Source organism: Tupaia chinensis, unplaced genomic scaffold (assembly GCF_000334495.1).
Source record: "Tupaia chinensis unplaced genomic scaffold, TupChi_1.0 Scaffold000226_1, whole genome shotgun sequence".
Taxonomy (NCBI): Eukaryota; Metazoa; Chordata; class Mammalia; order Scandentia; family Tupaiidae; genus Tupaia; species Tupaia belangeri.
In genome coordinates, this window is record NW_006159701.1 from 5,748,922 (window position 1) to 5,774,821 (window position 25,900).

A 25,900-nucleotide genomic window follows, 5' to 3' on the forward strand; every position below is an offset into this window, starting at 1 on the left:
CGGGCCGGAGCCCAAGCCTCAGCCTCAGCCAGTGCCCGAACCTGAGCGGCCGCCGCTGTCAGAACAGGTGTCGGAGCCAGTTTCTGAGCCGCTGCCAAGATCCGAGCGTGTGTCCGAACCCGGGCCAGGGGCTGGGCAGATATCGGAACTGCTGCCCCGGTTGCTGACAGGGTCAGAGCCGGGCCCAGGAAGAGGGGCTGGGCCCTTTACCAAAGCCACATCAGAACAATCGCCTCCGCTGGGGTCAAGAGTGGGGAGCTCACCCTTGCTCAAACCCGAGTCAGCGTCTATGCCGGCGTTAAAATCCCAGCCTCTTCTGCGACCAGGACAGGCGAAGACACCGCTTGGGGTTCCAGTGTCAGGAACTGGCCAGACCTCCAGTGCCCCAGTGGTTTTACTGCCTCTGGACAGCTTCAAGGGCTGGCTGCTTAAGTGGACCAACTATCTGAAGGGCTACCAGCGCCGCTGGTTCGTGCTCGGCAACGGCCTGCTGTCCTACTACAGGTATGGAAGTGCCAGGAGGGCCATCCCAGGCTGGAGGGCGGGGCGCAGGGTGGTAATGGGGGGCTCCAGGGTTGGGGCACACTGCCACTAGCCTGGGGATGTTTGGGAACCTGCATTCTGGCAGGAGAGGTAATGTCCCTGGCCAACCGCTAAAGGCCGATTGCCCTGACCTCTGGCAAGGGTGGGCTTGACCTATGGACATGACCTCTGGAAAGTTTGGGTTTAGGGGGGTGAACAGGGAACTGGAGTAGGGGAGTGATCTGGGGCCTTAATCCCCCTCTGGACTTGGTAGCTGTGGGGTCTGGGTCAGCCAGGTGGAGTCAGCCTTTCAAAGTTCTTGCCCCTACTGATTCAGGATCTAAGATAATTGCCAGGATTGAGGGGAACAGACACCTTGGGACCCACTCAGGGAAATACTGCTTGTTCCTGCTTCAAGCAGTTACTTAGTTTGCTTCCCACCTTTCCCAACCTGCTTCCCAGCCTGTGGGCTGCCGGGCCTTGGCTGGGCACGGCAGACTCGCAGACGGATCAGACCAGCTCCTGCCTCTCAGAAGCCCATCTGGGCCGTTCATGGAGAACTAAGAAGTGTGGTGCTCTCTCCTTTTTCATTACAAAAATAGCATGGATTCAAAATTGAAGTCTGGCCACGAGATGGCTAACACTATCTTCCCACGGAAACTGGCTGAAGGGAGGAAGTTACCCAAGGCCCCCTTTTCTTTCTTTTTGGCTGTTCCCTGGGTATGTTTCCCGAGGATGGTTGATTTAAGCTTTGAGATCTCAGATCACTCTATAGCAGTGATTCTGCTTCACAATTCCCTGAAGGGCTCGTTGAAACACAGAATGCTGGGCCCGGCCACTGGGGAGGCTTTTCTGGTGAGTTCCCAGGTGAGGTCTGTGACGCAGGTTGGAGCCACATTCAGAAACTGCTTCACTCTTGCAAACAGGTGGGCCTTGCTTTGCTATTTGCTGAAACTCGGTCACTTTGCTCATTTCACTTGGCCAACTGTATCTGTCCAGGTCACCCACCACAAGGTTTATATTGTCCTTCCTAGGCTTTTTGGGACACAACTTCTATAAGATGAGTGAATCTATGATGCCCCTGAGAATTTGGGACTTTGTTTCTGGGGGAGTAAAGTGATGGTTTCTATCTAAGATGGGGGAATCACTGGATGTCTTTAATCCCTGGCAGGGGAAAAAGGTCTGCCTTTCTTTCTTTCTTTCTTTCTTTCTTTCTTTCTTTCTTTCTTTCTTTCTTTCTTTCTTTCTTTCTTTCTTTCTTTTCTAAAGTTATATATTTATTGAGAGAGATGGAGCATAAAAGAGATACTCTTGAGGGTCCAACAGGGTTTTCAAGCTGCACTCCATCCTAGCCTCAGCCAGCCTGGATCACAGGCACACTTGTGTGTGTCCAGTGTGTACAGAGAAACCTCAGGCTGTGAACCCAGGACCTTCCCATGTGACTTAAGTATTGTGGAGCATTATGTTACTGCCGCCCCCACGGCCAGCCTGAGATGTATTCCTTGTCTTTCTTTCTTTGTGTGTGTGTGTGTGTGTGTGTGTGTGTTTGCTATAGGGCACATGCACTCACTAGAGAGAGAAAGACACACACACACAGAGAAAGGGAAAGTGAGAAATCACTCCCAAGGGAGATGGCCACACCACAATCCCTTTTCCTCCAGTCTCCTCTGGGGATCCTGGGCACACACGCACACGTGCCTGGCATGACTCCCATGCTGCCAGGTTGGGGACTCAAACCACAGAGCCAGCCACGTGGTATCCAGTGCCCCAACCTCCATACCACCTGCTGACCCTGAGATGTATTTCTAATGTACTCTTCTCATATGGTGTCTTGCCCCTTGGCCCACTCAGCTGCACCTTATATAGGACACAGAACACAGGATCCTTAAAATTAAGGGACTGAGAAAAAAGATACCTTTCAAAAAATACCTTTTCCAAATGGTACTTTGATCTCACCATGCTCTGTCAGGAATGGATGCAAACATTTCACCAAGACATATAGTGACAGGGACTGTAAGTGATTTGCTATAAATGTCACTCTGCTTAAGGCAAGGGAAGTGAAACACAGGGCATATCGGCTGTGGACCATGTACTCCATTTGTTTATTTCACCCTCACAACCATGCTGTGAGGTGGGTTCCAGCTTGTCCTGTTATGCAAATAAGTCCTGAGGTTTGAAAGGGGGACATAGCTTGTCATCTGAAGTCATCAGCCCAGTAGGTGGTGGAGAAAGATTCAGACTCAGGCCTCTTACACTCCATAGTTTGTGCTTGCCCACTCACCCTGGGGCTCAGCATTTGTGTATTATCCGAATTTACTGGCTACTACTAAACTGTGGAGGTCAAGGTCACGGTTACAATATAGGGTCCCACAGTGGCAGGGAAGCCTATTGTAAAACCTCATGCTTTTTTTTTTTTCCAAGATGCCAGGTCTGGGACCCAAATCACGCTGTCAGCCATGTGTGATCCAGCTGCCTTAACTACCATGCCACCTGGCCAGCCTGCTTTCATATTTTGCTTTAATTGAAAAAGAAAAGATAGTTCATTTTCTCTTCCTAAAATATAACTATGTGTAGACCGTTGGCATTTCAAGGTAATTTGAAATGTACAGAGTCTCTGGATAACTAAGAAACATTCTTACTGCTTGTTGATAAGATTGTGGAGACAAATACTAGTTAGAAGGGCACATGAAGAGGGAGTGAGAACAAGGCCCTGGTGTGTGTGTTTGCAGCTCTGTCACTTCATGTTGGGACATTTCTAGGTGGGTGGAATTATTGCTTGACTTGCCTGGGTGGAATGAATGATTCGTGACGTTTACACATCCCTGCACTCTGACTTAATTCCGTGTGAGGTGGGCCAGGAGTGGGCACTGAGGCTGAATAAACAAGCTTCCATGATTTATCCAGGGATACCCACCTTACTGGCTATGGGTCTAAATGCCCCTGGAGATGAATAACTTTCCATCTGCAGAAGAGCCCTTCTGAGGTGGAGCCAGAACCACCATTTCGGATGTGTGACACCACTCTCCTTTCTCCATTCTGATCTGGATCTTGTCATCTAAACCAGGCATGGCATTCCCGCCAGCATGGGGCAAGGACAGCATCCTTAGGTTTATCACTCATAATCTGACAGCTGCAGGGAGGGTCATTTAATGCTCAGTCCGTGTCCATCACAGGGCATGTGTTATCTGCTCTAGCCTTCCCTGGATGTCCAGCTCTCAGTAATTCTCCAGGTAAGATGCAGGTGTTTGTGAGCTGACAATGGAGTGGAAGAATTAAAAAAAAAAACAAAGAAAAAAATGCTATAGGGTGCGTGTGGTCACTGGAAAGAGAGAGGGAGAAAAAGTGAGGAAGCACCTTCCAGGGGGAGATGTCTATGCCACAGTCTTTTCTCCATTTTCCTCTTGAAATTCTGGGCATGTACATACATGCACCCAGTGTGTTTTTCAAGCTGCCAGGTCTGAGACTTGAACTGCTTGGGATCCAGCTGCCTTAACCACCATGCCACTAACTGGCCCTGAATGATTTTTTTTTTTTTAAGAGAGATGCTATAGGGCATGTGTGCTTGCTGGAGAGAGAGACAGAAAGAGGGAAATCAACCCCCCCCCCAGGAGGTTGACCTCACCATTAGCTCTTCTTGTTTTCCTCTTGGGATCTTGAGTGCACACACAAATGTGTGAGATTTAAACCACCAGGTCCAGGACTTGAACCATGGTCAACTATGTAGGAGTCCAGCGATGTAACCATTATGCCATCTGCTGGTCCCACTGAGTGAAAATTTTTAAACCAGGATTCTTTTTCCTTAGGAGCTGATATAGTTGGGCTTACCTAATAGGGTGATGTGGCTGCTGGAGAAGGAACAGCACCATTTCTTGGTTTGCAAAGACCAGAAGTCAGTAACTTGTTGAACTGCAGTGTTGGAAACCACAAGGCAAACACGGTTCGAATCCCTGGCTCAGTCAGCCTGAATCATGCTGGGTATATGCATGAGTGCCAAAGGATCTGACAATCTGGAGGACTGGAGGAAGGGGATCCCAGTGTGATCAGACCCTGTGGAGGCTGCTCTAGCCCTCCCTCCCACCCCCACCCCAACACCATGCACAATCTTTGTCACGAATAAAAAGGAAAAGAAAAAGACCACCCTCAATTTTTTCCTTTTTTGGCTCAGCTGCAGTGGTGCAGGCAGTAGAGTGCTGCTGTGTGATACTGAAGGCTTTTGGAGAAAATGGGCATATATTTTTGGTGCCCTATCCCCTGCCATGTTATCTCATCTTTTGGGCTCCTCCAATCCAGTATAGCCATCATCCCATATCCTGGTCACCATCTCTTTCTTTCTTATTTAGTTTTACTTCATCTTTTTTTAAAAGTCCATAGTGTAGCATTATTTATTTATGTATCTTCCTATTGATGGGTCACTACAAAGATTCTTGTAGACATTTTTGGGTGAGATCACTGGGTTGTAGGGAATGTGAATGTTCATCTTACATAATACCCAGGATGTTTCCTAAAGCATTTGTACCAATTTATACGCCCACTAGGAATGAATAAGAGATTCTGTGGATCTGTATCCTTCACAACTCTTGGTATTGTCAGCTTTGATTTTTGCCAATAGTGTGGTATGTCACTGTAGTCTTTTAAAATTATATTTTATATTTTTTAAGGGAGATTTTTGATATAGGGTGCGTGTGCTCGCCAGAGAGACAGAAAGGCAGAGAGACAGAAAACAAGAACCTCCCCCCCCCCAGGGGTTTGGACACACTGCAGTCTCTTCTCTTTCATTCTTCTCTTGGGATTTTGGGCATGCATGCACACGAGCCTGGCGTGAGTTTCAAGTTGTTAGGTCCAGGACTCAAACTGGTTGATCACATGGAAGTCCAGCCACATAACTGTTACACCATTTGCTGATCCCTCTTTTTTGTTTAATTGCCTGCTTTTTCTTTTTCTTTTTTTTAAAAAAATTGTTACAGGGCACATGTGCTCACCCAAGAGAGACAGAGAGAGAGAGAGAAAACACTCCTAAGGCAGATGGCTATACTACAATCCCTTCTCCTCCTCTCAGGATTTTGGGCATACATGCATATGTGCTCAGCGTGTCTTTCAAGCCACTGGGTCTCGGACTTGAACCATGGTGTCAGCCATGTGGGATTCAGTCTCCTTAACCACTATACCACCTATTTGTTTTGTTTTAGAGAGAGATTTCTGCTATAGGGTGCATATGCTCTCCAGAGAGACAGAGAGACAGAAAATGAGAAATTACCCCGCAAGGGGGATGGCCACACTGTAATCCCTTCTCCTCCATTTTCCTCTCAGGACTTTGGGCATGCACACACACGTCCCCGGTGTGAGGTTTAAGCCGCCAGGTTCGGGACTCAAAATGTAGTTGACTACATGGGAGTTCAGTGATCTAACTATTATGCCATCTGCTGATCCTGAACCACTATACCACCTATTAATTGCCTGATTTTTTTCTTTATTTTCTCTCATGAGAGAGAGAAAGAGCATAAGAGAAAGCACACCAGAGAAACAGAGAGACAGGCATACTTCACAAGTTCCTACCACACTGCCATCCGCTTTCCCCAGCTTCTAGGCAGTCAGGATCTTAGGTGCATGTGTATTCAGTGTGTTTTGGGTTGACTCCAGATCTAGAGCCAGCATTAGCCATGTGGCTTCCAGCACTGCAGAGTAGCAAGCTACCACCCGTGCCACGTAAGCTGGGCTTCATTATAGATTTCACCTGCAATTAAATCTCCATTTTAATTTTTTTTAAACCATAATAGAAAAATAATGGAGGTTTCTAGTAGCATTTTTCTGTAAGTGTGTCCTCCTCAGGTACTTGTGCCCTGGGTTTTGTTTGAGAAGCTCATTTGATTTCTATGCTTATTGTAAGGGAGCACACGTAGTGCCAACAATAACATATCAGGAATGAGCAATGCTGTTTATAAATATTGTCACATATAGAAGGTGTTTCTAGGAGATATGGAAACTTGTTGGCAGGTTTTTACTTCTTTCCAACAAAGTGTTAGGAATATAATTAAGACAGAAGATAAGGTTCTTTCTTATCTAACTGCCTGACATCCTTAATTACATGTCTATTTGGATACCAACAAGGAAAATTGATTTTGCATTCTGGTTTTTGTTGTTGTTTCGTTGCATTTAAATAATTTCACCCCAAGAAATAACGTTATTACATTGGGTTCTGCTTTAATTTGAAATACCATTCCTTGTTTCACATTTTGACCTGGAGGCTGAGAAGGAACGTACTGGTTGATGAAGTATAAACATTTGTTTGAAGTGGATTTCATTAGCCTTTAGGACAGGGTGTCGCAAGGAGGCAGGAAGTACAGTAGCAACATGCAAAGGGGAGCAAATGCTCACCAGTGTTTTTCACAAGCTCTAGTGACATGCTTTGTAGCTCTCCCCACAAAACCTGCTCCCCCTCCTAATTTGCTTCTTTCTATGAATAGCTGAAAACATCTGAGTCGTGCTCACTGCCTCCTCCCTCTCTCATCCTACATCAGATGGGATTTCCAGGCCCTGCCTGTCTCTGTCTCCTAACCTCTTCTCTCCATCTCTGCTGCTGTATCATGGTTTGGGCCTGCCTTCTCCTTAGCTGGCGCCCCAGCTTCCAGCTTCTGCACGTCCCGGCTGTGGTGCTAGCTCCTCACCCCGATGGCCCTGGGGTTGTCTCATCTCCAGTATTCCTTCTCCTGTATAAGCAGATCTCTGTATTGAATTTCTCTTCCTTGACATGTCTACAGTGGTCTCTGGACCAGGTGGGCCTCCTCTGGGAGTTTATAGGCTGTGTTTAAGGTCATCCCTTCAGACAACTTTGTGCCAAAGGGACACCAGGGCCAAGTTTAGCATCTTTGTATGCTACATAGACCCTAGCACACTGCTTTGTCATCGATGTGCCCTCAGTAGCTTGGATAGTCTGTGTTCTAGTCCGTTCTGTTGCTAATAGCAGAAAATACCTGAGTCTGGGTAATTTATGAAAATAGGGGTTTATTCAGGTTGTGGTTTAAAGGTCCAAGGTCCAGGGGCTACATCTGGTGAGTCTTTTTGTACTAGATAACATGACAGAGGACAAAAGTAAGCACATCTGTGCTCTGTATTTGTGTGTCTCTCTTGTCTCATTCCCTCTCCTTATGAAACCACCAAGAGTTAATAAAGGGGGTCCCCACCCTAATGTCTAATCACTCTGCAAAGGCCCCATTTTTCAACACCATAATCGGATTAAGTCTCCTCTTAATATTGTACTTTACAGTACAGCCAGGTTTCAACACACTGATTTGGGGGTGGGGGTGGGGACCCATTCAAACCTTACCAGTCTATGAATAGTTGGGTGAGTGTATGACTGAGAATTGCATGTGAGGGTATAGGATTTCGGAAAGTCAAGTATGTTAGTACCAAATTTGTTTTTGTTTTTGTTTTTTGTTTGTTTGGTTTTTACTTTGTCTTCAACTTTAAAACCTTTTTCGCCAGAACAAGATGGGGAAGATTGGAGATCACAAGCCTTGGCCCCAAGTGCCAGAAAAGCAACAGTTAGGACACTGAGATGGAATGTATTGACAGGCTTGAATGTGTTGCAGTAGGCTACTCAGTGAACCGAGAGCTTATTTCTGCGGTCCTCATGTGCGTTTCCATAGGGTTGCAAGTGCCCATACATGTGGTCTGTGTATACACAGAATGGTTTGCCATTTTGTAAAGTTGGCAGTAGCTGGAGGAATGAGGAGCAAAGATAAAGGTTATTTATTTATTTATTTATTTAGAGAGGTTTTTGCTATAGGGCATGTGTGCTTGCTAGAGAGACAGAGAGACAGAAAGCGAGAAATCACCCCCCGGGGGGGGGGGATGGCCATGCTGCAGTCCTTTCTCTTCCATTCTCCTCTGGGGGATCATGGGCATGCGTGCACATGTGCCCAGCGTGAGTTTAAGCCACCAGGTCTGGGACTCAAACTGTGGTGGACTACATGGGAGTCCAGCAACGTAGCCATTATGCCATCTGCTGGTCCCAATAAATGTTTTTTGGAGGGGAAGCTGGCAGGTGGCATGGTGGTTAAGGGTGCTGGACTCCCATGTGGCCAACCGTGGTTCAAATCCTGGACCTGGGGGTTTATTTTCTTGCTTTCCTTCTTTCTCTCTCTCTCTCTCTCTCACTCTGTTTCTCTCTGGTCAAATTAAAATAAATAAATTAAGTTAAATAATTCTTTTAAAAAAGGGTTATGTTTCATGCTAGAGCAGAGAGAGAGAGAAAAGAAGCACGTTCCACTGGGTCTGGTTGCACCATGATCCTCCTCCTCCACTCCTCCACCCTGTTGGATATTGGGCACTTGTGTGTATGACCATGTGGGCACCATCTGCCTGGCACATGCCCAAATGTAATTCCCAGTAAAGGAAACACAAACCACACTCAGCATAAACCACATGATACAAATAACATAGGCAGACTAAGCCACCCTTTTCAACCCAGAAATGGTGGGCCCCCTCCCCACATGTCAGCTCCCATGCACCAGCCACGAGCCAACCTTGGAAGTAGGCCTGCTGTGTGAACTGCTGTTGCACAGGCCCGACTCCTTCCTCCTTGCAGACTTAAGTGATGTCAGCCGTGGCCAGGGCTAACACTGTACTCTGGCTCTGAGTGCGTGCTGCTCTGGGCTCTGAGCGGTGGAGTGGCTTCTCATTTCTCTCAGGGTGTCTAACACATGGTGTGGTCTGCTGCTTTGTGTGTGAGAGGTCTCAGGCCATGCAGTGTGTTTGCCCTTTACACTTCTGAGTTACACCTTCCCCAGACCCTTAGGTGCCTTGGTTTTTGCACATGCCTGGGGTTGTCACATTGCCCTCTTTTCTCCCCAGTACTTTTATGCCTTTGGTGAAATGTCTGGTCCCCTTTAACTGGGGTAGTTTGGTAGTGAAGATCTCAGAGGCTCCTGATAACGTGGGTCTGTGAGGCCTGTCTTGGAGGCCTGCGGCGTTCTCCATCAGAGAGGCCCAGTCCACCTGATCCTTGCTTTCTCTACTTTTCAGTCTGTCCATTCTTTCTCAATTGACCACCCACTTCCACCTGGGGTTCCATGTCCCTCCACCTCACAGGCTGAGGCATGAAACAAAGAAAAAATCTCAAAAGCCACAAGAACTGAAGAGGAGGAGGAAAGTCTGCATACATTCACTCAGTACAGGCAGAAAGAGGCCAGCAGGTTCGGCAAAGTGCCTGAAGGGAGTCCTGGGAGCCGGGAGTCAAGCATGTGGCTTTCCCTCCTCCCGATGTCTTCTGGGATATATTGATAGTTGGCAAAGGATGTTTGCAAAGACAGGCCTGTGAAAGGGGTGTGAGGTTCCTTAGGTCACTATCTGTTTACCTCAAGGGGAAAGAAAGACAAGGAAGTGGGGAGTTTCCTGGACTAGTAGGCCGGATCCTGGCCCGAGAGGAGGAGGAGATGCTAAGAAATACCCCTGAACAAAATTGAACTTGGCAGCTTTGAGGGTGGTGAATCACACACCGGGTGTCACCACACGATGTGGCTTTAAGAGTCAGCTTACGCACTGCACACACTGCCAGGGAGTTTTGGGGTCATGCTGGGTGCTGTTTGCTTTGTTCTTTTCCATGCGACGACGCTTCCTCGCGTCTGTTCCCATTTTAAAGAGTTCTTGGAGTTCTGATCACTCCGCGATGCTTTGCTGCTCTGGCACCTCCTCGCATGCTCAGCCCCAGCTCTGTACATTTAATGCCGATTTAACAACCCTGACTCACACCGTTTGATCTGCATTGTTGGGCTGTTGCCTGAAACCAAGAGGAGGGCAGATGGCATTGCTGAGCTTGCCTGGGAAACTGGCAGACTGGTACACCGGCAGTGAGGGCTGCTTTCCTGTAATACAGTGTGCAGCTTTCCTGGGCTCGCAGATGAAGCCCGGGCCCAGGCACTGCCATGTCTCCATCTTCCTTTCTGCCACCGCTCCTCTTCCCCTGGCTTTCACCCTTCTTGCACCCAACTTGCCTTATTCCCCCTCCAAGAACCACACATCTGCCTCAGATCTCTACTCCTGCCAGCCCCTACAGTCAGGACGACCCTCCTTGTTGCAGCTGATTTTCTAGTCAGGCAGTTATAACTCTGGGGTCATCTCAGCATGGCCTTGTCTGGGCCCCCTGCAATGATCTGGAGGCCCTGTCCTTCCTCTGGGTGTCCTTTTGGGTATTTTGTCATTTGGTCATGCATCCTTTCTAGCTGGTCGTTGGCTCATCCTCTTCCAGTAGATCAAAACTCCCTCCTCCATCACAGCACTGAACTGTGTCTTCTCAGTGCCGTGTCCTCTGGGGGAAAGGACAGATGCTCAGATTTCAGTGCAGTGATTTTTATAGGACATAATGCCTGCTGCCTTCCCTTCCTGTGATATTCACAGCTGGTGATGATCAGCCTCAGATTAGTCTAATTCTACCACCTCATCCTCACTTATTAGCAGGAATACTTCAGTAAAGGGAAACGTCCCCTCGCCGACTACTCCTTGGTTACTCAGGGATATCCGTCCCCTCGCCGACTACTCCTTGGTTACTCAGGGATATTGTTCACACACGAAAGCAGAATCAATGCTTGATTCCCTTTATTCTCAAGTTTTCAAAATAATGAATTCTATCCTTCTCTACTCACAGTGACTGGTTTTGTTTTAATTTTTTGTCTTTATTTATGGCAGAGTATGTGCATGCATATGAGCATGAGAGAGAGAGAAGAGAGAGAGAAAGCAAGAGAGAGAGGAGCACCCTCCACTGGGTCTGGTCATGCTCTGATCCCCTTCCTCTTGTCCTCTAGTCCATCAAATATTGGGCACTTGTGCCCCTGGCTGTCCAGACAGGGAATTATTACTGCAATGGTCACGTGGGATCCAGCTTTTCCTAAGCAGCCCCATAGAACTGGCTCAGTTTTGTTTTCACAAATCTCACTGTACTCTCCTGGGTACGAGGATGTTGATGAGTTTCAGCCCCTGCTGTTATTCCTGTTGGTGATACTTATGTTATCCTGCCTTGTCTTTGGTGAGTGGGGGCCTCTTTAGGTTGACCCCAGAGTCTTTTGTGTAGAGCCCTGATGGTATTGATGGCTTTATTGCCATCTGGCCTGAAGATCTTCCAGGTTCTTCTTGTACTTGTCTGGTTCCAGCCCTGTAGTCATTCATTTCTCCAAGGAGCCCCCTTTCTTTTTGGTGAGAAGTGGTGTGTAGAGATCCTAACCCCAGTGCCACAAGGGTCATCGCCATCAGGATGGTCATTGTTTCTAGGCCTTTCTAGTATATAGAGCTAGGAAATATAAGGTGTGGCCCATCCCCTTGCTGCTGCCTGCTGTGGTGTGGTGTAACCTGGTCCCCTTTAGCTGGGGTAGTTTGGTAGTGAAGATCTCAGAGGCTCCTGATGACATGGGTCTGTGAGGCCTGTCTTGGAGGTCCTGAGGGCTCAGTCGTGTGGACAGAATATTTGCCATGTGATAGTGTGAAACCTGGATTCCAGACTGAGCTTCATGTACCTTTCTTGGACATGACATGAAAGGTGCAGGCCCCCAGGTGTAGTCTGGCACTGAAAAGGGGATCTGACCGGTGGGTCCATGGGGAAACCATTCTTTGGAGAAGACAGAGAATTCCATATCATATCAATCTCTATTTTTTTTCTAGGTCTCCTTTACCATGGTATCTTTCTCCTCTAGATTCTTCCTCTTCCTCCTCTGTGAGTGTGTGTGTGTGTGTGTGTGTGTGTGTTTGCTATAGGATGTGTGCACTTGCTGGAGAGAGAGAGATAAGAGGAATAAAATGAGAATGCACCCCCAGGGGAGGAGGTGAATGCACATGCTCCTGGTGTATTTTTCAAGCTGCCGGGTCTGGTACTTGAACTATGCAGTTGACCATGTGGGATCCAGCCATCTTAACCAACACACCTCCAACTGGCCCCCTCCTCCTCTTCCTTCTCCAAGCCTTGGGACTTGCCCTAACCCTCCTACCTGGCTTTTCCTCTCGCCCAGCAGAATGACATCTGTGATCCTTTAGAGCAGTACCTCAGCTGCGAGGGAGGAGCTCAGAAATGCCCATTGAACTGAAATGTGCTCAAGCCTCCCACCTCCTTCACCTGTCCCGGAAGGAAGGGCCGGGTGTTTATTTGTTGGTTGTGGGTCCTTCGAAAGCATTTAGTGAGGCTGTAGGTGACTATTCCTTGAGGTCAGGGCTCCCACCTCCATGGAACCTCAGCACCATTCCTCACCCTTCCAGACATTGTAGGAAATAAAACAAGGGGCTGGATTCAAACATTATAGGAAATAATGTTCCATAGGTTCCACAGGTATATGGCTGAACAGGTGCCTTCCCACACTCCATCTCCCTTCCAGTCTTCAGGACCTGGGAGGAAACTGAGTGGCCATGATCACCCCCATTTTACAGATGGGGAGACCAAGGTACAGAGTATAATAGCTTTGTCTAAGACCCAACTACCTGCAGCCCTTTCTGTCACTTTCTTTAACACATTGGGTCATTGTTAATGCAGCCCCAGCTCTTCACGCTCTTATTTATCCACCCAGCCTCTCTGTGTGAGGCCCTGAGTCAGGAACTGGATCTTGGGCTGAGAGTGAAGAAAAGAACCTTAGTCTTTATCTTCCATGCTGCACCTATAGACTCCTAGCCCATCATAGTGGGACCAGTTGCCCGAACATTGGCAGAAACTCAGACTCAGTTTGAAAACATGATTATTGGGACCAGCAGGTGGCATGGTGGCTAGGGCGCTGGACTCCTACATGGTCGACTGTGGTTTGCTGCTTGCTTTCTCACTTTTCTTCTCTTTCTCTCTCTGGTGAGTACACATGCCCTCTAGCAAATTTAAAAATAATAATAGCAATAAATAAAAGTAAATAAATAATTATTTAAAAAAGAATAAAGTGTTAAAAATGATTATTTATTTCATGAGAAAGGGAACAAGAGAGAGATAGCTACTCCAACTGGATCTTCATGCCACAACCCACTCCAGTCTCAGCTGGCCCAGATCCTGGGCAATGGCATGCACACCTAGGGTGCTCAGGGAGGGCCAGGATGTGAACTCAGGACCTTTCCCACGTAGGTCTAGTTTCATCACCAATGTACCACCACCTAGACTCATTTTTCTTTTCTTGTTTTAAAGAAAGATTTTTAGACTGGTCATGCTCAATCATGCAGTTCAAATCCCAGCCCCAGCAATTTTAAAAACACATTGGGCTGGGGGCCAGCAGGTGGTGTGGTGGATAGGAGCAGTGGACTCCCACCTGGCTTGACGCGGGTCAAGGTGCGGAGTGGACTCCCACATGGCTGACTGCGGTTCAAGTCCAGGACCTGGTGGCTTCCTTTCTCACTCCCCCCACCCCCACCACCACACACACACACACACACACACACACTCTGTCCCTCTCTGGTCAAATTAAAATAAATAAATAAATACATACATACATAAATAAATAAATAAAGTTAAAAAACTAAACAAACAAATAAAACACATTGGGCCTGTGTGCATGTGTGCTCAAAATCTCAAAAGGAGGGAGAGATGCAGGAGAAGGGGGTTTTGTGACCATGTACCACTGGAAGATCTGGGAGGTACTTTCTCTCTCCCTCTCTCCCTTAGTCTCTCCAGCAAGCACACACACCCTAGAACCAAAAAAAAAAGGAGAGGGACCAGCAGTTAGCGTAATGGCTATGTTGCTGAACTCTCATGTAGTCAACCATGGTTTGAGTCCCAGACCCGGTGGTTTAAACTCACGCCGGGTGCGTGTGTATGCGTGCCCAAGATCCCGAGAGGAGAATGGAGGAGAAGAGATTGCGTTGTGGCCATCCCTCCAGGGGGTTGATTTCTCATGTTCTGTCTCTCTGTCTTTCTGGCAAGCGCACGCACCCTATAGCAAAAAAAAAAAAAAAAAAGAGAAAGATTTTTAATAAGTGTAGAGAGAAAATCAATTAAATTAGTTGCCACAGATTATTTCCTGGAACACACAGGTTAATTTAAGAAGGCTTCCCATGAGACCTCAGCTTCAAGTTGTCTAGGTGCTAAGTGCTAACCACCTTTTAGTTGTGTACGTATCTGTGTAGCGAGATCCTCAACAGTCCCTGTAGGGTATTATGAGTGTGTGTGTGTGTGTGTGTCCCTCAAACTGTGTTTCTGGCTGCTGCCCCCATTCTAGGGCAACAAATGGTTTGGGAGCCATTGTGGCTTGTCCTCAGAACACAGAGAAATTCAGGGTCTGGGGCTGGCAGATGGTGTGGTGGTTAAAGGCGCTGGACTCCCACATGGCGGACCGTGGTTCAAGTCCTGGACCTGGTGGCTTGCATTCTCTCTCTCTTTCTCTTCTCTCTCTCTCTCACTGCCTGGTCAAATTAAAATAAATAAATAATAAAATAATTATTAAAAAAAAAAAAAGAAATCCAGGGTCATGGACCATTTAAATCTGTCCTACAGCTTTATTGAATGTTTACGACTTTCTAAGCATTTTGCATTTACTTATATTATCTTATTTAACCCTCAAACTAAGGCTTTCTTTTTTCATTCCCATATTTGTGATGAGGAAACTAGAAGTTAGGAGTTAAGTAGCTTGCTGAGGCTGACACTTACTACTAGGGACTAAGTATTACTTAGCTGAGGCCACGATCACCCCCATTTTACAGAGAGGGAAACCAAGGTACTAACCCTAGCTGGTTAAGTGGTAGGCAGTTAATCTGAGTATTCTGCCTACTAGGCTCATGTTGTCACCACTGTGCAGTACTGAACCACAACTGGGGGGCAACTGGTGCAACCAGGTGGCAGTGTTTGGTGCTAAGATGAGGAATGTGGAAATGGAAATTGGCCTTGACCCTAGTCTGCTTTGACTTGCAAGAATTTTTGAAAAAAGAAAAGAATGAAACCTTAGTGTTCTACAAGGGGTCTTTGATAAATTCATGTAAAATGTGTACTGAGACTAAACTGGGTACATTTCAAACTTTTTAAGATTCTTTTCCCCCCATAGTCTTCATGTGCTTGCTGAAGAGAGACAGAGACAGAGAGAGGGAGAGAAGGAAAGTAAGACAACATCCCTCTCCTGGGGGGGGGGTGTTTGGCCATACTGTAATCCCTTCTCCATTCTCTGTTGAGATTTTGAGCATGCATACACATGTGCCCAGCATGATTTTCTTTTCTTTTCCTTTTTTAAAAGGATAATTAATTTTATTTATCATTATTATTATTTTTAATTTGAACAGAGAGAGAGAGAAGGAAAGTGAGAAAGCATCTGCCAGGTCTGGAACTCAGCCATGTGGGAGTCCAGAGCCCCAACCACCACACCACCTGCTGGTCCCCAGTATGATTTTCCAAAAAAAAAAAAAAAAGGAGAGGGGAGGAAGGCCAGCTCTGGTGCAGCAGTAACACACGGATCAAGTGAAGCTGGACCCACATGGTTTGGTTCTCTGGTCAACTTGTACACCTCGGCACACGGACCCATGATTCTGGCTAGCTGGGGACTACAGTATAGGATCCTGTTGAGGTGCTTCTCTCTCTCTCTCCCTCCCTCTCAGTGTCTCACTTTCATGAAAGAGATAAAAGAAAAACAAACCGAAAATAAAAGACAGAAACCAAAAACCCCACACCACAGGCAGCTGCAAACTGCCAAAGCAGGGTCTGCATTTGAAACAACCATCATGCCCACTCAGCATGTTCATTCTTTCATTTTGTCAACATGGTATTTCCTGCAGGCCAGGCCCTGGGATCACAGTAAATCAGACAGACCGGGTCTGGCCTATATGGGCCAGCTGATCGCCTGGGCCCCCACAGCACCGAACAGCAGACTGTGGCCTTTGTTCTCCCCTCCACCGTCTAGATGAGCAAGGGAAGGGCCCTGTCAAGAGAGAGGGCTCTCCTTGGGGCCAGCAGGTAGTGTGGTGGTTAAGGCGCTGGACATTCCCACATGGCTGACCACGGTTCGAGTCCCGAACCTGGCAGCTTGCTTTCTCACTTTCTCTCTCTCTCTCTCTCTCTCTTGTGTCTTTCTCTGGTCATGTTAAAATAAATGAATGAATAAAAAAAATAATTCTACAAAAAAAGAGAGAAGGCTCTCTCCATGACAAGGTTCCTCAGCTTATAGGACAGTCCACAGTCCAGCATTCTCCAAAAAAGATGCCTTCCTCATCCTCTGGCAAACCCAGCCCTACTCCCCTTAACTGTACCTGTTAAATGGGGCTTAAGCAGGAAATTCTCATTAGTTAAACAATGATTACTGAAAACTCTCATCTTCAAAAACATCTCTTTCAGAGCCAGCTAGTGGCATGGTAGTTAAGGCAGCTGGATCCCTCATGGCCGATTGCATGGTTTGAGCCCTAAACCTGGCAGAATCCAGCCACCTTAACCTCCATGCCACCCGCTGGCCCTCTTTCCTTTTCTTTAAGACTGGACTTCACTATGCCAGGATCCCTCTGCCTTGGCCTCTCAGCTGAGACTACACATATGTGCTACCATGCTTGGTTCTCTTTTAGACACACTGTCACTCTGTTACCCAGACCAGTCTTGAGCTTTCCAATCCTCTTCCTTCGGCCCCTGAGTTGCTGGAACTACAGGTGTGCACCACAACATCCAGCCTTTAGATTGGACCAGGAGTTAAACCCGGGCCTCCCATGTGCTTCCAGCCTGCAGAGCATAGCATCTTAGCATGTACCACTGGAGCTGGGCCCTCCTGTTGTGTTATGACAAGAATATAGCTGCTGTTTCTGCTTCAGTTGAAGCTGGGTCAGAGTCATGGTTACGTAAGATTATTTCATCTAATATTAATGCGTATAATATTGAAGGCCTTGAAGGGAAGAAGTAGAATTCTTGAATAAATTATATGTTTTCCCATCAGATCTGTAAGCTCACATTGTAGTCTCAGCAATTAAATTTGCAATTGGCCTTGGTATGTTAAATTTGGAGTTAGTATTTCCTTCGCTGATTTTTTTAAATAAAGAATTATTTTACTTAACTTTATTTGTTATTATTATTATTATTACTATTTAAATTTGGACAGAAAAAGATGGATGGGAGTAGTGAGAAAGCAAGCTGCCAGACACAGGACTTAAACCATGGTCAGTTGGGTAGGAGTCCAGCACCTTTAACCACCATGCCACCTACTGGACCCTCCTTCATTGATCTTTAATTCATGGTATTTCAGTAATTTGCTTGGTTTGGTAACTGCTTGTCTTTCTTAGAATCTTCTTTGGCTGGTATAGTGGTTTATTAGGTATATTTTCATGTTTCTGGGTTTTTAAGGTTACAGGTTACATGTGGAAGGAAGAATCTAGCTTGTGGGAACATCCTGTAGATTGTAGTTATGGCTGCAGAGATTGTGTGATGATTAAAAAGAAAATAAATCTGACCCAGTCACAGTAGCACAAGTTGGGGACACCACTGCATGAAGGCTGAGGCTGCATGGCAGGCCTGGAGTGTGTTCCTAGCCTAACTTAAACAGATGTGCACCTGTGGTCCTAGCTAGCTGGGAAGCTGGGCAGGAGGATCAGGATGATTGCTGTTAAAAATATCAGCAAGTGGCATGGTGGTTAAGGCACTGGACTCCCACCCAGGCACTCGAGTCCCGGACCCAGAGTCTTAAAACTTACACTGGGTACCGTGCATGCATGCCCAAAGTTCTGTGAGGAAGATGGAGAAGGGATTGCAGTGGGGCCATCCCTCCAGAGGGAGTGAGGTGGGGTGAGATGATTTCTCACTTTTCCTCTCTCTGTCTCTCTCTGGTGAGCATATATGCCCTGTGGCAGAAACTTAAAAAAAACCCAAAAACCTATCTTGCCAGCAGGTGATGTGGATGTTAAAATGCTGGCTCTCACGTGGCTGACTATGCAGTTCCAGTCCAGGACTGGAAGCTTGAAAAACACACCAGGCACGTCTAAAATCTTGATAGGAGAATGGATTGCAGCACAGCCATACCCCCTGGGGGGTGATTTCTCACTTTTCCTCCCCCTACCTCCCCCCTTTAGGGACATGCACCCTATGGCAATCTAAAAAAAACCAAAAACAAAAAACCCAAAACCTCCCTCTCTTTCCTGTGTGCTCTCTCTCTCTCATTTGGAAAAAAAAAAAAATCTGTTCAAATCTCCTGAATTGTTCAGTGTTGGAGAATCTGGATTTACAGGCCCATGACTGCTCCCAAAATAGATCCAGGCCCATGCCCTAGAGACCCTGTCATCTCCTTTCTCTGCATGAGACGCTTAGTGCATGGCCTCATTCCTGTGCTTGGCTCCTTGGGACTCAAGAGGCCCTCCTTTGTCACTGTAGTCATTCAGTACAGCTGTCCATCATGGGAAGATTTAAAATAGTTAGGAATTTATTTTTTATGATGGGAATTTTAAAAATATACGGAAGTGGGCCTGTCCACAGTAGCGTGTCAATGCTGGCACTTTGCAGGCTAAGCCTTTGGTTCCTGACCTACCCTAAACAGTTGGATGTATGCTGTGGTCCCAAGGACACTGAGGAAGGAAGGTCGTGACATAGTGACACCATTTAAAAAAAAAAAAAAAAAGCCCTCATGAGCTCTAGTGAAAATGATACCTTGAAGCCAGGATGCTAGGTTTGCTTATCATTATTGGGACATCATTGCTTCTAGGTTGACTTGGTGGGTAGAGAGTTATTGTTGTGTGTGTGTGTGTGTGTGTGTGGTTGTATGTGTATGTGTGTGTCTGTTGGGGTTTGTATTATCCTGTGGCACTGTAAGGTACACCAGGCTTATAATCTATATTTCTTTCCTCAGTTCTAGAATCAACCATTTTTCTTTAGACACACACACACACACACACACACACACATACACACACATATGTATATATACATTTTTCTATATGCAAACACTATATATCATTACAACAGGCAAAATAAATTTTTCTTGCATGAATACACTATATAAGTCCAGTTAAAGATATCATCATACATATTATCATCAACAGATAATTTTCCATTTTTTTGTGACCTCTTATTTTGACCAGACAAGGACAGAGAGAGAGAGAGAGAGAAAGTGAGAAAACAAGCCTCCAGATCCAGGACTCAAACTGTAGTCGGCCATGTGGGAGTCAAGTGCCCTTAACCACTATGCAACCTGCTGGTCCCTGAATGTGTTTAATTTTTATTGTAAGGCACCTGTGCTGGCCAAAGAGAGACAGAGACAGAGAGGGAAAGTGAGAAATCAACCCCCTGCCCCCCAGGGGGATGACCATGATTCAATCCCTTCTCCAGTCTCCTCTCAGGGTTTTGGGTATGTATGTGTATGTGCCTTGTGTAATTTTAAAATTGTTAGGTCCAGGACTCAAACCACACAGCTGGCCATGTGGATCTAGCACCTTAACCTCTATGCTGGCCCTGGTGAGTAGGGAGTTTAATGCTCCCCCTTTTATATTTCCGAGTTCCATTGCTAACAGTGAGAGATGTGGTTCCCATTAGCCTCCATACATTTACTTATTTGTTCAGCGCCCAGTACATAACCACCTTCCCAGCCAGGCTGGCCAGATCTCTCGATTCCTGACAACCAGTTGTGCTGGAACGAACTTTCTCAGCCCTGGTGCTGCTGACCTTGCTGGTCACACGGGCCAACTCTTTTCCGCTTCAGTGCCTGTCCGCATTGTCTGAATCCCCCTGGCTGTAGCACCAGCTGGAGAAGGAAGGGGGCTCCCTAATTTCTTTGAATTTATAGGCTTTCTTTCCCTCTCCCTTTTTTCCTTTTGTAATTAATTCGTTGAAGAAACTGGGCCATTTCTTCTATAGTTTCCACAGACTGGATTTTGTTGATTGCACCTTCATAGAGTCATTTATCATACTCTTCAATTTCCCTTATTTCCTGTTAACTTACAGGTAAAGGTTTGATCAATTCTAGCATCAGCTTCAATTATATTGGCAACATGGCTCATGGTTAAATGGTCTATATTGCCTGGTCCCATCTCCTCACTCTTTCATGCACATACACTAGTATGTCGATTATTTTCTACACCCATTAGTTTATTATGGGTTGCAAAATTATGATATTTTGTCATTCCTTTTGCAGTTATTAGTGGAAATAATTCTGTAATGAGTAGCATCCCCTCATCAGCTGTTTGGTTACTCAGCAGCTTAGTTAATGGAATGACAGGAAAGAGGTGCTTTGCTTTCCTTTATTCACCAGTTATCAAACACATTGGCTGGATCATGGCAGAGAGTGACATACGTACATGCATCACCACATCAGACAGTGTTTCCATTCTTGCTCCAACTATCAAATATAATTTAGAAAACTAAAGAGAAGAAGTCTTTTGTCTTAATCCATATTTTTGCCGATTGTGTTCTTTCTTCCTCATTGACATTCCAAAATTCCTTCTTTTATCCCTTTTTTTTAATTTAATTTATTCTTTATTTATGTATGTCTTCCAAAAGCGACAGAGAGGGAGAGAAAAGTACCCCCAACAGGGTGTTAATACCAACATGTTCCAACCCCAACCAGCCTGGATCATGTACATGCATGTATCTGGCATGAACAGGGAGTCCCTAGGATGTGAACTGGGGACCTTATCATGTGGGCCTAGTTATGGTATCGCTGCACCATTTTCTGGTCCCTCTCTGCTTTTCTTTTTAGAGAATTTTCTTCAGTTATTCTTTTCACGGTAGATCAGCTGGCGATAGATTCTCTTAGTTTTCCTTCACCTGACAGTGTCTTTACATTGTCTTTATTCCTGGAGGATCTTTTCACTGAATATAGGATACTGGGTTGACTTTTTTTTTTTTTTTTCTTTCAGCACTTGGAAAATGTCATGCCGCTTTCTTCTGGCCTCCAAAGTTTCTGATGAAATCATCAATCATTCAAATTATTTCCCCCCAGGACCAGCACATGGCATTATGGTTATGTTGCTGAGTGCTGTAGTCGAGCACTGTTCAAGTGTCTCATACGTGGCGACTTAAAACTCACGCCGGGCACATGTGCACGCCTGCCCAAAATCGTGAAAGGAGACTGGAGGAGAAGTGATTGTGATGTGGCCACCCCCCTGGGGGTTAATTTCTCACTTTCTGTCTCTCTGGCCTACACGCATGCAAAAAACAAAAAACAAAAAAAACACACAACAAAACAAAACAAATAAAAACTCTCTAAAAAAACAAACAATTATTTCCCTGCTAAGGAGTTGCTTCGTTTTCTTTCTTTTTTTTTTTTTTTACTTTTTTTTTTTTAGAAGTTTTTTCTTTAGGGCGCCAGGTCTCCCCCAAGTTTTTGCTATAGGGCGCATGTGCTCACCAGACAGACAGAGAGACAGAGGGACAGAAAGCAAGAAATCACCCCCTAGTGGGATGGCCCTTCTCCTCTATTCTCCTCTCGGGATCTTGGGCACGTTTTAAGCCACCGGGTCCAGGACACGAACCGCGGTTGACTACTTGGGAGTCCAGTGACATAGCCATTACACTAACTTCTGATCCCAGGAGTTGCTTCTTTCTCACTGCTTTCACGGTTTATGTTTTTTATTTTTTCTTTGTCTAGTTTTTGTTTTCAGAAGTTAGACTGTGAATTGTGTTAGTGTGGATTTCTTTGTGTTTATTCTGTTTGGATTTGCTCTGCTTCTTGAATCTGTAGATCTATCTCTTCGCTAAATTTGAGAGATGTCCAGTTATTATTCTTCAAATACTCATTCTACTGTGCCTTCTTTCTTCTCTTACTCTTCTGGGACACCAATGACATAATGTTAAGTCTTTTGTTATAGTTTTCCAGATCTCTAAGATGTTTGTTTTTTTTTTTTTTTTTTTAATCGCTATTTTCTTTTAGTTGTTGAAATTAGGTTATTTCTTTTTTCATTTTAAAAGAATTATTTATATTTAATTTAATTTATTTATTATTATTATTTTCAATTCACCACAGAGAGAGAGGAAAAGTGAGAACTCAAGCCGCCAGGTCTGGGGCTCAAACCATGGTTGGTCATGTGGGAGTTCAGTGCCTTAACCACCACACCACCTGCTGGCCCAAGATTAGATCATTTCTATTGTTCTATGTTCAAGTAAACTGATTCTTTTTCCTCTGTCCCTTCTTTTGTTGTTAAATTCATCATTGAGTTTTTACATTGGTCATTGTATTTTTTCAATTCTTAAATTTCCATGTGGTTATTTTTAAAAAAGAATTATTTATTTAATTTTATTTATTCATTCATTCATTTTAACTTGACCAGAGAGAGACACAGAGAGAAAGAGACAGAGGGAAAGTGAGAAAGCAAGCCACCAGGTCCAGGACTCGAACCGTGGTTGACCATGTGGGAGTGTCCAGAGCCTTAATCACCATGCCACCTGCTAGTCCCCATGTGGTTATTTTTTATATTTTGTGTTTATTTGCTTGGACTTTCTTTCTTTCTTTTCTCTCTTTCTTTCTTTCATTTTTTAAAATAAGACTCCTTATTAAACCTGTTATAGAAAGCTAGAAGATACGTGATGAGCACTTTTTAAAACTCTGAAACCTAGTGGGGACAGGAAAAAGTAATTGTTTGTTTCTTAAGTATTGCTTACTTTTCAAATGGGTTGATTTTAATGCTAACACTCATTTTCTTGGTATTTTACATTTATATTACCTAAACACATGTTTAAAAATTGTTTTAAATCCATGATAGAGCATGTGTGCATGCATGAAAGAGATAAAGAGAGAGAAGCACCCTGCACAGGATCTGATCATGCTGTGATCGCTTCCTCTAGCCCATTGACTCTTGAGCACTTGGGCACCTGCCTAGTATATTTCAGGCTGACCAGGCAGGGGATTCAAACCACAGTAGCCATATGGGATTCAGCTTCCCTTGAGGAGCGTATTACCATTGTGCCTGGAGCCAGCCCCCAAAAGGATTTTTAAGACCATCTTGATTATCAAAAAACCTTACCCTGAAACACCATTTCCTTTGGAGAGCAGTGGTCTTTGTGGTCAAATTAAAGGTATTTCAAGTTGAATAGATTCATTTAACAAGTGTTGATTGAGCACAAACTATGTGACTGTCACTGTGTTAGCATAACAGTGAACCAGACAGCCACAGATCCTGTGTCAGAGAAAGTGGTGATCAGAATACAATATGGTAGAACCAGTAAGGGAGAAAGCCCACTGGGCAAAAGAAGCTTAGCAAGCGTATGAGGCAAGTTTCTTGAAGAAGTAGAATTTCACCTGACCTGCAGGATAACCAAATGGGCGAGAGCATGCCGGTTGAGGCAACAGCATGTGCACAGGGCAGGCTCAGCCAGGGTCTACTACACTGAGAGCTTGGAAGGAGCAGGCTAGGAGGAGCCAATGCAGGAAGAACTGCATTTGCGCTTATTCAAGAGCAGGGACTTTACCCTAAAGAAAGGGAGGGGGTAGTTGAAGGGTTTTAAACAGATGAGCTAGCCCCATAGCATAGTAATTAAGGGAACTGAATCCCACATGGTCAGCTACACAGTTTGAATCCCAGTCCAAGTGTCATGAAAAACATGTCAGGTACATGTTTGTACATGTCCCCAAAATCCTGACAAGGTGTAGAAATGGAGAAGGGATTGCAATGTGACCACACTCCACTGGGGGTGTTCTCGCCTTCTTCTCTATTTCTCTTGCAAGTGCAAAAAAAAAAAAAAAAAAAAAAAAGTTTTTTTCTTAAAGGTAGAAAAAAAAAAAAAAAAAAAAAAAAAAAAGCGAAGGGGATTTTAAAAAATAATAATTTATTTATTTATTAATTCATTTATTTTAATTAGACCAGAGAGAGATACACAGAGAGAGAGAGAAAGTGAGAAAGCAAGCCACCAGGTCCAGTATTTGAACCGCAGTCGGCCATGTGGGAGTGTCCAGCGCCTTAACCACCACCCCACCTGCTGGTCCCGTGAAGGGGACAAGTGTAGAATGACATTTTAGAGAAATGTAGCACAGTGTGGACCTGGCACAGGCGAGGGGAGACACGGAGAGACTGATGAAGAGTCTGTGTAGTTGTCTAGGTGAGAGATGACCAACACGGGGATAAGCAGGGCAGCTGGCACCATGGGGACAGATTTGAGGAGGCATCCTGGAGAGGACTTGGAGTTCTGCTTGGTGAACTCCAGAGGTGAGGTTTTAGCCTGATTCATCTCACAGTTCAAAACTGGGTTGACATGGAAAGAGATATTTTGGTTTGTTGCATTGGCAGAAAAACTGTCATGATCATTCATTTTCTACTTGACACTTCAGTCTAAATTTGAGGCCTACAGCATTCATTTAACATTTCGTGACAGGCTTTCTACCTGATCTTAGCAACCACCTTAGAACTTCCTGGGTTGTGCATGGTGTGCTGACATTTTGGTGGAACCACGATAGAGGTCTAACAGATTTTCAGTGAATGATGCTGGTGGGGTGGGGTGTTATTACCTGCCATTACACTCTAAGCATATGAGGTCAGCAGAACTTTGTGCAGGGGTGTTAGGCTGACATCACCATGCCGTGGGCTGGGGCGGAGTCTTTTACCTGGATTTGTTCCGCTGCTTGTGTAACATTCATGCATTGAGTCAGTGAGCCGGCACATCACGTTGGAGCTCTCTGCACATGCTGGCTTTGATCTGAGCAGGGATGGGACAGGCCAGTCTATGTTTAATGGAACTTACACTTTAATTTGTGAACCGGGTGGATACCCACAGTGACCAAGAAAACTGAAACATTGTTTCCGGATAGGTGCCCTAGCATTTTCCGTGGAAAGAGATCTGTGCTGGTGGCAGAGACCTAGCTCTAGTCCTGGCGTTATGTTTTCCTGGTTCTGTGCACTAGAACATGTGATATCTCTCTTCCTATGTCCTCTCCTTTCTTGGCTATAAAATGGGGCTAATTCCCTACTACAGGTGTCTGCCGTATGAAATACAAGGGGACTTCAAAATGTTCATGGAAAATGAAATTAAAGTATGAGTTTATTTTGGCATAAAATTTTGAAATTCATGCATAGGCCTTTCGAAATATACATTTCCTGTGAACTCTTTGAAGACCCTCCCCCATATCCTTGATAAATATTTCCTAAACAAATCAATACCCACTTTACAAGCCTTTATGAGGATGAAAAGAGTCATGTTTGTGACAGTCTCCCATAGAAGGTGAAGCATGGCAGGGGCTGGATGATGGGGCAGTGGTAGAATGTGATGCTCTGTGAAGCAATCCTACATGGAAGGTTCCCAGTTCAAGTCTGGAGACCTCCCTAAGAGCACTAGGCAAATGTGCCATGATCTGGGGCTAGCCAAAGATTAGAGGTAGATCATGGCATCATGAGCTGGTTGGAAGTGCATTTTCTACCTTTCATGGAAGAAATAAATATATGAACTTAAAAAAAGAGAGAGAAAGAATGAATTACTACCTAGATGTAAATCATAATGATGAGAATGCTGTGCCTTACAAGTTAGTCATTATCTGTGTGAAAATGTAATAAAGTGGGCGGCAGAAGCCGC

General features: G+C 45.3%; 1 protein-coding gene across 1 annotated transcript in view; it reads left to right on the forward strand.

Moving 5' to 3' along the window:
- The first annotated feature begins 212 nt into the window (after window positions 1–212).
- OSBP2 (oxysterol binding protein 2) overlaps window positions 213–25,900 on the forward strand; it is a 149,214-nt gene continuing 123,526 nt past the window's right edge. The window contains 1 exon segment of the mRNA XM_027771619.1: window positions 213–504. Coding sequence (XP_027627420.1) covers window positions 290–504 — 215 coding nt within the window. The 5' untranslated portion in view covers window positions 213–289.